Genomic DNA, 13,469 nt, shown 5'->3' with positions numbered 1-13,469 from the left:
AAATAGCCCCGCACGGATCCTCGTGTCGGCACACGATAGATGAACAGTAGGAAAAAGAAGAAGGTTGGATCCAGCGCTGCTGTAGATAAAACTGAAATTTGTTCCAAGTTTATTCGGTCATGTTAAAACAGGATCAAGAAGAGTGATGTCCTGGGGTGCAAGGAGAGGTTTCAAAGATATAGGAAGCCTACGCGTTTCAGACGCTTCCTGCGTCCTTATTCATCAGCCATGTGCATTTTGCTGTGCTTATACAATAAATGTTCGTATTTGAGAATATATTTTCACCTCTGTGTGGGTGCAAAATATACAGGAGACTTTCAATTAGTTATTACAATATGAATAACTTACTATTGTTTCTCCACAGAATTTTTATAAAACAGAATTAAACAAAGAAGAAATGTATATACGATATATTCACAAACTATATGATCTGCATATGAAAGCACAAAATTTCACAGGTAATGAAGGAATATGTTTAGTTATTAAGCCTGGCCTTATTTGACAGATCAACCTTATTCGGTCAAGAATAGTCTGACATTGTGGCTCTTAAAGTGTTAATTCTATTTTTCATTACAAACGTACTTGATGGACAGGTGGAACCCTATTCTAGCGGAATGGGGAAAGTCACTGAGCTCTTCAATTTGACCCATTACTGCTAATATTTGTCTATGACTATGGGGCTGTATGTTTGTTTTGCTTTTATACTGTACACCTGCTAGAAACGGGTGTAGATTAACCCATTCAGTAGAGTGCCTAAATATTTTTGCAAGTGTATTGTACTTAAAAGTAATAATTTCTATGAGATATGTATTTAGATTTATGTCTATAGCTTGGATAATGAAGATATTAGCAACACTGACTGTGAACTGTAAAATAAGTACAATCCTAATAAACTGCACAAGAAATATCTTATCGTGGGTACCCGGTAGAAGTCCCCAATTTTTACTGACTGTTTGTAAATTTAATTGATTTTTTTGGATCTGCTTGTTTTGGGTCTTATGGTCCTAACCCAGGCGGACCTGCACCTACACACTACTGGGCGGTGCGGTAGACATCTTTTTGGATATTATATATTTATATATGTGTATGTATGTGTGTGTGTATATATTTATATATGTATATATATTTATGTATGTATGTATAATATATATTTAGGTATCTGAAACAGTTCAGTTCTTAATTCTCACATTGTATTCCATGCAGAGGCTGCCTATACCCTTCTCCTGTATGATGAGTTACTGGAATGGTCTGATCGTCCGCTCAGAGAATTTCTCAGCTACCCAATGCAGACAGAGTGGCAACGGAAAGAGTATCTTCATATGACCATAATCCAGAATTTTGATCGAGGAAAAGTAAGTCAGTTACTTGCTTTAATCCTACCTCTTGTTTTATACACAGCGTTTTTGTTTTTTTTGTTTTTAGGATTTCAAAATAATGATCAAGCTTTACATTTCTATTGATTTTCCCCAGTAGTATATAATATATTCTTCTATAATAACACAGAACATTATGCTAAACATTTTGTAGCTGTAGTCAAGAATAAGTAGAGCCCATCAATAACTTATTTTTTTCTCTATAATAAAACCGATATTACAATGTAAATTCACGGAGCTTCAATGGATTTGTGTGTGTTACATTTCATAATGATGAATTATCGGAATGATAAATGTCCAGTGTAAATGCACAAAAATACCAATGATAAACTATAATACTATTGCATGCATGCATAAAAAACAATGCTATCATTAGCAGTATCTGTAAATGCTGCTCATAGCGACATCCCCAATACATATGCCTGCCTTGCGCACAGTCCTTGTGAGAGCCATCGCTAGGAGCCCCAGAAAGTTGGGAAGCTGCACATTATCAAAGATAACAGGTTATAGATCTCAATGATAACTGGCATCTGAAGATTCTTCCACTAACCTCTTAAGCTGGCCATACACATGCTATAGCTCTTGGCCAAATGTTTATTTGGTCAAGTGCTATTTCACCCGTCTCCAACATAGCCATGCATGCTCGGCCAAGTGTGCATGTTTATTTCAATTGGTAGAGTCGTATAAGCTGCAGCCAAGCACCTCTGACAGCGGCTTATATCCTGCAAGAACAAAGATTTGGGCATGTTAAAATTCAACATGCCCAACCCTTCTTTTCCCGATATTTTGCCAATGAGGGATGATCCTGGGTTCGGCTGACGTTTATATAATGCAGAGGTCAGCAAGCTTTGGCACTCCAGCTGTTGTGAAACTGCAATTCCCAGCATGCCCTGACAGCCTTTGGCTGGAATACTAAAGCCTTTGCTTCTCAGTGCATACTGGGAGTTGTAGTTTCAAGCAGCTGGAGCGCTGAACGTTGCTGACCTCTGATCTAATGTGTATGGTCAGCACGTAGCCTGCGCAAGTCTAGTTTTCACTGCTGTCATCTTGATTGTATCCTTCAGATCAACAATCCGCAAAAAGAGATGAGTTGCCAACCAACAGCAAAACCACAAACCTATATTATATATAATATATTACCATATATAATATTATCCACATATAACCTATAACTTAGCTCAGTGTATTGTGTTGTACACAAACTGCAAGCCAAGGTTTCCCTTATGCTTTGAAATTATTTCCAGTATTTAGAATTGGGTTCTCCAGCTCAGTGATTCTCGTTCCCTCTGGAGCCTGTTCTGGCAAGGTAGGCAGCTCTGAAGGTATTCACATATGAGCAATGCGTTTCCTAGCAATAAACAATGTAATCTGTAGAGACATAAATATATATTTATTTCCAGCTTTGTCCATACATGTCAAATGTATCCATTTAGCGGAAAAATTATTTGAACATGATGATTTTTTTATGGTAGTGGGATTCCTTTTTTATGTTTAAAACAAAACCATTTTAGCCATATATGCTAGATATATATATATATAGAAACCAATTGAAAATTGATTTTGAAAAAATGTAAAGGTTCCTTTGTCATCCGTAATATCTTTTACTCCACAGAAAAACAAAAAATGTAAGAATGACTGCAGTTATCCTCAATATTTCACTACTTGTCCATCAGGCCATGCTTGCTGGCGTCCAGGAAGCTGAGATAAATTTTAGGTTATGACTCCAGGTCATTATTTCTTACTGCTTCACAACCTGTCCCACAAATCCTTTTTAAAACCTATTCAAACATTTTTGAAAACGCTATACAATGCTATATGCTGCACAAAATAGACCACCCCACATTACCACATTGGGAAAAAGAGCTTAAAGGAGTTTTTCCATCTCCAATTGATAGGTGATAAATGTCTGGTTGGTGGCTTTGGTGGTCTGGCACCCCCACAGATCATGAGAATAGGGTTCCGGAGTCCCCTATGTGAATAGATCGGTGGCTAAGCATGCACAGTACTGCTCCAACTACCCTCTATGGGACTGCTGGAGATAGCCGAGCTCTGTACTCGGCTATCTCCGACAGTCCCATAGACCGTGAATGCAGCGGTATTGCGAAAGCTCGGCCACCGCTCCATTCATATAGCAATCATGGGGACACTTGTTCTCGTGATCGGTGTGGGTCCCAGTGGATGGACCCCCACCGACCAGACATTTATTACCTGTCCTTTGGCTAGGGAAACATTTTTGTATATCGGACAACACCATTTACAAAGACAGAAACATGATTTGCTAGCCTACATGGGTATTCTAGATGCATTGAGGCCCCCATGCACACGACCGTAAAAAACCTCAGTTTTTGCGGACCACAAAAACGGACCCATTCACTTTCATTGAACGCGGACACCTTTCCGTAGCACTACGGAAGGGTGTCCGTGCCGTGGAAATGTTCCGGGAATTATGGAACATGTCCGTTCTTTTGCATTTTGCGGGCTGTGCTCCCATACTTTGTATGGGAGCACGGCCCGAAAATGCGGCTGTCAGTCGGCGGCCGGCCGTGATTGCGGGCACGGTCGTGTGCATGGGGCCTAAGACTCAAGAAAATCCCTTTAAACTACTAACTAGATGGTATAAAACACTGGTAAACATATTTAGGATCAGACGTTCTCAAACTAAAATGTGATGGTGATATGGGAAACAAGGGAACGTTCTCCCATATCTTCTGGGGATGCCCATTGATTGAGAACTTTTGGAAACAAACTTAGCACTACATCAAGGAATTGTGTAACAATCTGATTTCATTAAGCCCATCTCTATTTTTGCTCTGGTAGCCACTTATACATTTTTGACCCTCCTCACGAAATTACACATCGTTTGAGCGTGTTTAAAATTTATATTCCTTTGACTTCAATCGACACCCCCTTCTATTAAAGATTGGATTAACAAAGTTTGCCAAATCTGCTGTATGTGTTTCTTCTTATGCCCCCACTCTTTCCCCTCATCCCTAATGTGTATTACTTTTGTTTCCCTCTTGTGTTCTTTCCCTGTCTGCTGACCCTAGTTGAGTCAGTAGTTGGCATCAAATACTTCATTGTATTCCAGCATGCCTTAAGTTTTATCTCTATATTCCCCTTCTGGTATAAAACACAAGGTTTATTTTAACTATTTAAATATAGAATTGACCCAAAAAATATATATATATTAAACTAATTATGTTTTCTTCCCCTTTTTCTCACATTGTATTGTTTTTTTTCCTATCCAGTGTTGGGAGAATGGAATAATACTTTGCAGGAAACTTGCTGAGCAGTACGAAAACTATTATGACTATAGGAATCTCAGCAAAATGAGGGTAATGACATTTTCCTTTACACCTGGAAATGATAATACTCTAGTATATCGCAAGAAACATGGAACAACATGCATGTACACTGACATTCCGTCCACACGTGTATACTTTGTCTTTGGTTTTTCTATTCTGGCTGTATTAAACTATTAACCTGTGCTTGTGACGCGTCTAGATTTCTAACATTGTACATGCGTAACGTGTTCCAGTGTAACTGTTATGCTCTATACATGGCAAGTGCTACATATCGGAACACCCCAATTCAGTCGAAGGCTAGGGCGAGGTGCAGGATTATCACAATGCAACTTTAATGTTTCCCTATGGATAAAAAAAAGTTGCAAATTTGCATCGCCTTTCCAGGAAAACATTGAGGTTTCATTGCGGCAATCCTGTGACGCCACGGAGCTCCACCCTAGCAATAAATTGTCTCTTACCTTGACAACGTCAGGTGGCACAACAATAATATAATGTATTGGTTTCTGATAGGGAAACTCCAGTGCATAGATGTCAATCCGCTGCCAGCTACACACAACTGCCAGATATTTTGATGTTTTAAACACTCAGGAAATCATCTAATACAGCTGTCCTGTAGAGGTGTCTATAAACATTACGCATTTGTTGGCAAGTCCACAATATATATTAGAATCTCATGTAGTTGCAGATATTGCATATGGAGGCACACAGAGGTTTACAGACTCTGATGGAATTCTTTTTTGTCATGTTCCATCCAATGGAAGCATTCTTTCTAGACGAGAATAGTCCTGTACATATGGCTCGAAACGGAGCCTTTATGTCAGAACATGGAGTCTGTTCTTCTCCGTATGGCCTCTATGCAATACAGGCCTTGTGTGCATGAGCCCTTTGGCATATAGAGATCGCTTTTGATGTGATATGTGTGTCGTGTGGAGATGGACTTAATAGATATTTTCTTTGTTTTACAGATGATGGAAGCATCGCTCTATGATAAAATAATGGACCAACAGCGGCTAGAGCCAGAGTTCTTTCGGGTTGGATTTTATGGGAAGAAATTTCCATTTTTTTTAAGAGTAAGTGTTACAAACGATAGATCAATTTAATATAGGAAGTCAGGAAAAATGGTATCTATTATTGTATTAGTGTGGACAGATTAGTGTTCTTATACCCTTTCTTACCAAGAAAATTACATTTCAGATAATAGTAAAGGGACGTGTTTTTTAATTTTTTTATTTTTTTTACATAAACTCTATTCCATTATTGATGGCATCAGAATGAGCAAATATGTTTAGAAGCAAAACGTCTTAGAGCATATGGTTACTCTTTCTTTTTTATTATTACTTCAGATAGCTAAGCACCAACTTTGTGGTTATTATGTTTTTCTTTTTCTAAAGATGATTGTTAATCAAATTAAAACAGTAATGAACCAACTTCTCTCACAACCAGAACAAAGAATTTGTTTGTCGAGGCCATGACTACGAGAGACTGGAAGCTTTTCAGCAGCGCATGCTTACAGAATTTCCACATGCTATTGCAATGCAGCATGCCAACCAGCCGGATGAAACTATCTTCCAGGCAGAAGCTCAGTGTATCCTTTCAACAATATGAGTCTAATTGTATATTTTCACACACAGTTTTTTACCAAGCAAAAAAAAATCTGCCTTGAAATTCCTTCTAGATTTTTGAGACAGATTTTGAATTGCAAGCGGTTTTTGACTTTTTTTTTCACACATTTGCAAAAACCAACCGCGGACGGTTTTTGGTAACAAAAAAACACATGAAACAATGCTACAAGCGAGTGGTGCATTTTTTGCTGCCACCCATTGATTTCAATGGTTTAGAGGTTGAAACTTCTCCAATATCGGGCAAGACGCTTTTTTTCTGCAAACGCTCAAAAACCGATGAGGGAAGATTTGTAGCATTTTTTTGGTGCTGATTCAGACGCGGTTTCCGCATCAAAATCTGCATCGTGTGAACTGGGCCTAAAAGGCATGTAAAGCCATATACTTGATTTTTTAATTTTCAGTTTTCCATATGCAGTTATTTAGTACAGTTTAAATAATTGACTTCACTATTAGGGTCTATTCGCACTGTGTTTACAGTGTCCATTCAACGTATGCACTGAATGTGTCTGACGGAAGCCAAAAGAGTCACAGGAAGGAGAAGCGATGACGTCAGCATTCCATAAAGTAAATCTTTTTCTTGTGCCACAGTACAGACACCAGTAATATTTCAGCTCTAAGTGATCCTTTTTCAAGCTTTTCCTATTTCACTGAGGCTTACTTAGAGCCGAAACGTTGCTGGTGTCTGTAGTATGGGACAATAAAAAGTTTAGCTTTTTTGGAATGCTAATGTCATTGCTTCTTCCATTTAAATTTGATGGAGCTTTCCATTCCTATTTCTATAGGATGCCAAAAGATTGCCATTTTGGCATTCAACGCTATACCTTTGTTATTTCTGTATAGGAAAGTGCAGCCCGCTATGCTTTCCTATGCAGCCAAGAACCACAAAATAACCTTTACTAAGCAGTATAAATTTTTTATAGGGGCGATGTATGCAACTGTATGGCATACGGTTACTCATGTCTGAGGTATCCATCAGGAGTATTTCTCTACATATACGTCCAACGGATGACATAAAACCCAGTGTGAATAGACCCTTAACGACATTTATAAAAGTGTAAAGTTTGTAAATGGAATTTCGCTTTACTAAAAGTGGGATTTTTTTTTTTTACATTTAGCTTAAAAGCCCTGCGTGTGTATTCTTAAATGTTATTAAAATGCTACCATATTTCCATAGGATTATTTTGGTAACTAATCCCACTGCTTCCCTGAGCATAATCATAATCTATGAATAATAATAATTATATATGAAAAAACATGCAATTTTCTCAATAACATTATTTACATTTCACTTTCAAACAAGATTTAGTTCCAATTTCACAAACACAGTGCCATATTACATGACATTTGATGATTTACTTATAAGTTTTATCGCAGTAGTATTTTTACAAAAACAATCGTTCATCCACAGTCACCCCAAACCCCCCAATCATTTCACAGATCTAGGAAAGAGTCTCTTGTACTATCAACTCTTCATGCGTGAGATTCTTCGGCATTATTTTCATAGTAAATATGGACCTATAAATATTCCCTCCCCCAAAAAAAAACAAAAATGACATAAAGAATATGCACGGGATGCTGCTAAAGGAAATTAAAAAAAAATAGTTATATTTATTTATATATAATATACTATATTTATTAAAATTCCATTCACTGTAGATAGTCTGTTGCGGTTTACCACAGCAGCCAGACATTATGTTGTATTGAATGGGAGTAGAACAGAAAATAAATGGTAGGTATGGATGTTTCATTGTATGTAATTCTGATATTTTAAGAGAACCTTTTTACGTTCCTTTTTCTAAGAAATCCTTTTCAAATGCATGTTTAGAGGTCTTGTTGGATTAGCCTTAACGCTGTGCCTAGATTTACAGATTTATGCAGTTACCCCAATTCCTGAAAGCCAAGAGGTTCTGCAGAGAGAGGGTATTCCTGATAATATCAAAAGCTTTTACAAAGTAAATCACATTTGGCGATACCGGTATGACAGACCATTCCATAAGGGCACAAAGGACAAGGAAAATGAATTCAAGGTAAAACACGCTTCTGTATACTAAGCTTCAGTCTACTGGTACATACAGCACTCTTTAAGAGTGTGCAGAGTGCATAGGAGGTCACGTTTTCTTCTTTACACGTTTCCCATTTCTGCTATTTTGCACAAGGAATTTTGTGTTAACAGAAATGACTACTTTGCATTTGAATATTCCCAGGACACAGAGAGAGAGCTTTCAATTACATCTAGACATTTATCAGCCGGATGAAAATGGGGATGTGGATCCCTTGAAAAGACTTTTGTCCTCTGGAAATTTATCAGAGCTAAAGATAGGTCCCTATTTGACAGGACCATTTCACAGGGCTGTGCATACAATTTACTATAAGACTAAGTAAAACACAGCACAATCTATTTTAATGCAGATACATTCATATATATATATATATATATATATATATATATATATATATATATAAAAATATATATGTGTGTATGTATGTGTGTATATATATATATATATATATATATATATATACTGTATGTATGTATATTTATATATCTTTTCACAGATACAGGAAAGAGTCTCTTGTACTAGCTCTGCATGCATGAGATTCTTTGGCATTATTTTCATAGTAAACAAGGGCCTATAAATATTTTTCTTGAATTAAAAGGGTAATCTAGATTTTTAAAAGAGATGGCCTGTCCTTAGGGTACGCCATCAATAGTAGATTCGTGGGGGTCCAACTCTTGGCACCCCTGCCGATCAGCTGCTTGGGGGGGCCGCAGCACTCATACGAGCGCCGCAGCCTCTTTATTGTTCTCTTCCTCATTCGTACTTGCACGCGCCATTACATGTGTAGAGGCCGTGCAAGGTATTGCGTCACTGTCCCATGTCCCGATCTAATATTGATGGCCTATCCGAAGGATAGGCCATCAATTTTAGAAACCCGGATAATGTCTACCTAGGGTTGGCTCTAGTGAGGCAGTACATATTACAGATCACATTGATGATTGTTCTACATTGATCAGGCTCGACAAAGCCAAAAGTGACCCACCCATCGGTGTAAGCTTATTGTCTGCAAATGCCTGATCAATATTCTGAAGACCCAGTGGGTAAGGTATAGTTTAGTGGGACAACCATGTTAATTTAATTTTTGTAAATTCTCTTTTTCATTTGGAAAAGAGCTTAACTTTGTGAGTTGCTATATGACTTTTGCGCCTTATATAATAATATTAAAAATACAGCATGTAGAAGGGAAGTTAAGATCGGAGCTGCTCCTATATAAATGGGATGAGTAGAACGGAGTACGTATGTAACAAAAAGCAGGGTAAAGCGAATGTAGACTTATCAACTATGTGACTTATGGCTAGTACCCAAAGAAACTACATACAGCGATACGCCTGTCAGCCAAGCTACTTATTGGAATATATATGTATATGTGGCTAATAGTGAGGATCAAATAGGCTGTATATATTTTGGGCTACTTTTATTACAGTTAATAGACACAAAATAATTTTATTCATAACTCATAATTCTTGTCAGTATTTAGTAGAGGGAGAATATTGGCAGCAATCACAACCTTGTACCTGTGTGCATGTGTCTCTCTCAGCTTTGCACATGTGGACACTGCAATCTTTCTCAAGGGACTTAATGACAAGCACCAGTTTGTCATGGGAGAAGAAGGGTGCCCCAATAGCATGAGCTGAGCTTTTGCATCCCGCAGAGGTTTCAGAACTGTACTTTGCACAGCTTTAGTGAGTGGAATCCCATTGCTCTAGCAACTAAGCGGGGGCAGGCAAACAGATGAACCCCTTGTGATCAGATATAGATTTAAAGATGAGGTATTTATAAAGTCTTTTCTGAATGTGCTGCCCACAACAGGTTAGATTTTAGAGAAAGCTGCTGTTGGTTGGATATTTTTTGTACATACCTGTTTTTTCACTAATTGCTGTTCTGTTTATTTGAATTATGTATATGGTGAATTTTAATGAAAACTACTTTCTTATTTTGTAGAGTCTCTGGGTAGAGAGAACAGCTCTGACACTGGTGCAAAGCCTTCCGGGTATTTCACGATGGTTTGAAGTTGAAAAACGCGAAGTGGTGAGTGTGTCCTTCCTAGCATGGCGTCTCCTGTGAATCAGTATAAAATCCTCACTATACGTGGATATTGCTTAGTTTGATACTTGGAAAACAGGCGACTGTATAGTAAACATATGTGTTACCATAGAAACACTTGCATACTTACATTACAAACTTACCCTAATTAAATGACAATTTAGGAAATACACTGGTATGTTGGGATACTCCCTGATGCTTTATATCTAAAGGTTCTGTGTCTATGGTAAAAGGCTCCAGCATAATTAGTTGTTGGCTACCAGTGTCAGACTGGGTTGCCTTCATTAAAAAATTTGAGGGGGGATAGCAAATTCACTATTGTGTTTTAGGCTTTTTTTTACGGTATGTATCGTGCAATATAAGCAAAATGCTAACTTTATTCTGCAGATCATTTATATCTGAAATGATACCAAATATATCTAGTTTATTTAGTATTTTACCGCTTTCACACTTAGGCCTCATGCACACGAACGCAAAAACGCCCGTAATTACGAGCCGTAATTACGGCCCGTAATTACCAGCCCATAGACTTCTATTGGCCACGGGTACCTTCCCGTTTGCTTACGGGAAGGTGCCTGTGCCGTTGAAATATATGGAACATGTCCTATTTCAGGCCGTAATTACAGCACGGGCAGGCCCATAGAAGTATATGGGGCTCCCGTAAATTACGGGTGGCTACGTGTGTACACTTGTAATTACAGGAGCGTTGCTAGGCGACGTCAGGGGATAGTCACTGTCCAGGGTGCTGAAAGAGTTAACTGATCGGCAGTAACGCTTTCAGCACCCGGGACAGTGACTACTGCTGGAGTTAATAGTATTAAAAGTTAACTTACCTACTACTTCCTCCAGTCCGGCCTCCCGGGTTGACGTTTCATCCCATGTGACCGCTGCAGCCAATTACAGGCCAATCACAGGCTGCAGCGGTCACATGGACTGCCGCGTCATCCAGGGAGGTCGGACTGGATGTCAAAAGAGCGACGCGTCACCAAGAAAACGGCTGGGGTACGTATAGACTTCTTTTACTTATAATCACTGCGTTCCGCTGCGGAAACTCTTCCCGAAATGGGTGCCCCTTCTCTCTATCCACCACTGATAGAGAGAAGGGGCTGCGGATTAGTGCAATGCAATTTTACATAGAAAACGAGTCCGTAAATACGGGTGGAATACTGGTGACAACGGGCCCATATTTACGGGCACGGGTCCATAAATACTGGTGGAATACGGGTCGAATACGCGTGACAAAGTACCCATATTTACGGCAGGAAAAAAATATGTTTGTGTGCATGAGGCCTTAGGAGCGTAACTAAAGTCCTATGGGCCTCAGGGGAAATGTTACACCTTGGTCCCCCCGATACGCCCTCCTCATCAAACCTACTTGTGGATTTTTTATTATTACATGATGTCATAGTGACTAAATAATACCACCATACCCTTAATGAATAATAACTCCACACCATGGCCACATATTACCACCAAATAATGACTGAATAACACCACCATACTGTTGCTGAAGAATACTACCACATCATTACCTCATAAATCTACCACATAGTGACTGAAAAATACAACTATACGGTTTCTGAACAATAGCTCCACACCATGACCACATCCCTACCACATAGTGTCTGAATAATTCCATCATATTGTTACTGAATAATACCTCCAAATCATGACCACCTATTACTACCACATAATGATTGAATAATACCACCATACTGTTACTGAATTATAACCTCTATACAAAGATCATAATTACTGGTATACAGTGAACATATGGTGTTGATACCAGTTTTTACACAGGTGCCCTGCAGACCATATAAGTGGACAAAAGAACAGTTACATCCGGTGACTGACAGGTGACATCTTGTCAGATTGGAATAGTTGACTTTTCTACCTCATGATAACTTTTTCCAAACGTCATGATGATTTTTTTCCAACCACGTCTATGTAGAATTTATAGCACAGATTTACATAGTTGCATAGGTTGAAAAAAAGACGCAGGTTTATCGAGTTTAACCTTTCTCAATAAATTACCCGTCATTCATTGCTTGATTAATTATAACCCTCAATGCCATTCGTCAATAAATAAGCATCTAGCCTTTTTTTTAAATGCTGACATACTATCTGCCATATCTACCTCTTGGGTTAGGGCATTCCATAGCTTGACCATTCTAACAGCAAAGAACCCTTTCCTATTTTGATGTATGAAACGTCTTTCTTCCACACGCAATGAATGCTATTATTGCATCCTAGGTGCATTACTTTACATTTATCAACATTATATTTCATCTGCCATGTTTTTGCCCATGCTGCCAGCTTATCTAGGTCTTTCTGTAATATTTTAAGTCATGTTGAGTTTTAGGTATCCTACAAAGTTTTGTGTCGTCATCAAAAACGGACTTCTTTGACTCCTTGATTTTCCAGCACCCTTCCCTCCTATTCCCGACCCTCTATACAAACTCGCTATTAATAGTGACCCAGATGGTAATAATGGTCATTCTGATTTTTGCGCCCTACACAGTAATAGTGCCCCTTCTTGTGATCCACACAGTCATAATGCCTCAAAACAATAATCGTGCCCCCACACAGTGGTAATGTCCCCCTTTGTGCATCCATATAGTAATTTGGTCCCCCATATATTATTTAGGTCCCATACAATAGTTTGGCCTCAAATATAATAGTTTGGCCCCCTATAGTAGTTTGGCCCCCTATAGTAGTTTGGCCCCCTATAGTAGTTTGGCCCCCATACAGTAGTTTGGCCCCCATACAGTAGTTTGGCCCCCATACAGTAGTTTGGCCCCCATGTCAGTAGTTTGGCCCCCATGTCAGTAGTTTGGCCCCCATGTCAGTAGTTTGGCCCCCATGTCAGTAGTTTGGCCCCCATGTCAGTAGTTTGGCCCCCATGTCAGTAGTTTGGCCCCCATGTCAGTAGTTTGGCCCCCATGTCAGTAGTTTGGCCCCCATGTCAGTAGTTTGGCCCCCATGTCAGTAGTTTGGCCCCCATGTCAGTAGTTTGGCCCCATGTCAGTAGTTTGGCCCCCAAGTCAGTTGTTTGGTCCCCTAGTC

General features: G+C 38.9%; 1 protein-coding gene across 5 annotated transcripts in view; it reads left to right on the top strand.

Annotated features, from left to right (window-relative positions):
- Positions 1-13,469, top strand: part of DOCK4 (dedicator of cytokinesis 4) — a 376,034-nt gene that overhangs the window by 322,667 nt on the left and 39,898 nt on the right. For all 5 annotated transcript variants that reach the window (XM_075857083.1, XM_075857082.1, XM_075857085.1 and 2 more), the window contains 7 exons: positions 365-458; positions 1,204-1,352; positions 4,622-4,708; positions 5,644-5,748; positions 6,122-6,263; positions 8,161-8,327; positions 10,302-10,388. In XM_075857083.1, the coding sequence (XP_075713198.1) occupies positions 365-458; positions 1,204-1,352; positions 4,622-4,708; positions 5,644-5,748; positions 6,122-6,263; positions 8,161-8,327; positions 10,302-10,388 (831 nt within the window). The remainder of the gene's footprint in view (positions 1-364; positions 459-1,203; positions 1,353-4,621; positions 4,709-5,643; positions 5,749-6,121; positions 6,264-8,160; positions 8,328-10,301; positions 10,389-13,469) is intronic.

The sequence above is a fragment of the Rhinoderma darwinii genome, chromosome 3, assembly GCF_050947455.1.
Source record: "Rhinoderma darwinii isolate aRhiDar2 chromosome 3, aRhiDar2.hap1, whole genome shotgun sequence".
Lineage (NCBI taxonomy): Eukaryota > Metazoa > Chordata > Amphibia > Anura > Rhinodermatidae > Rhinoderma > Rhinoderma darwinii.
This window is presented reverse-complemented; position numbering and strand designations above follow the sequence as displayed.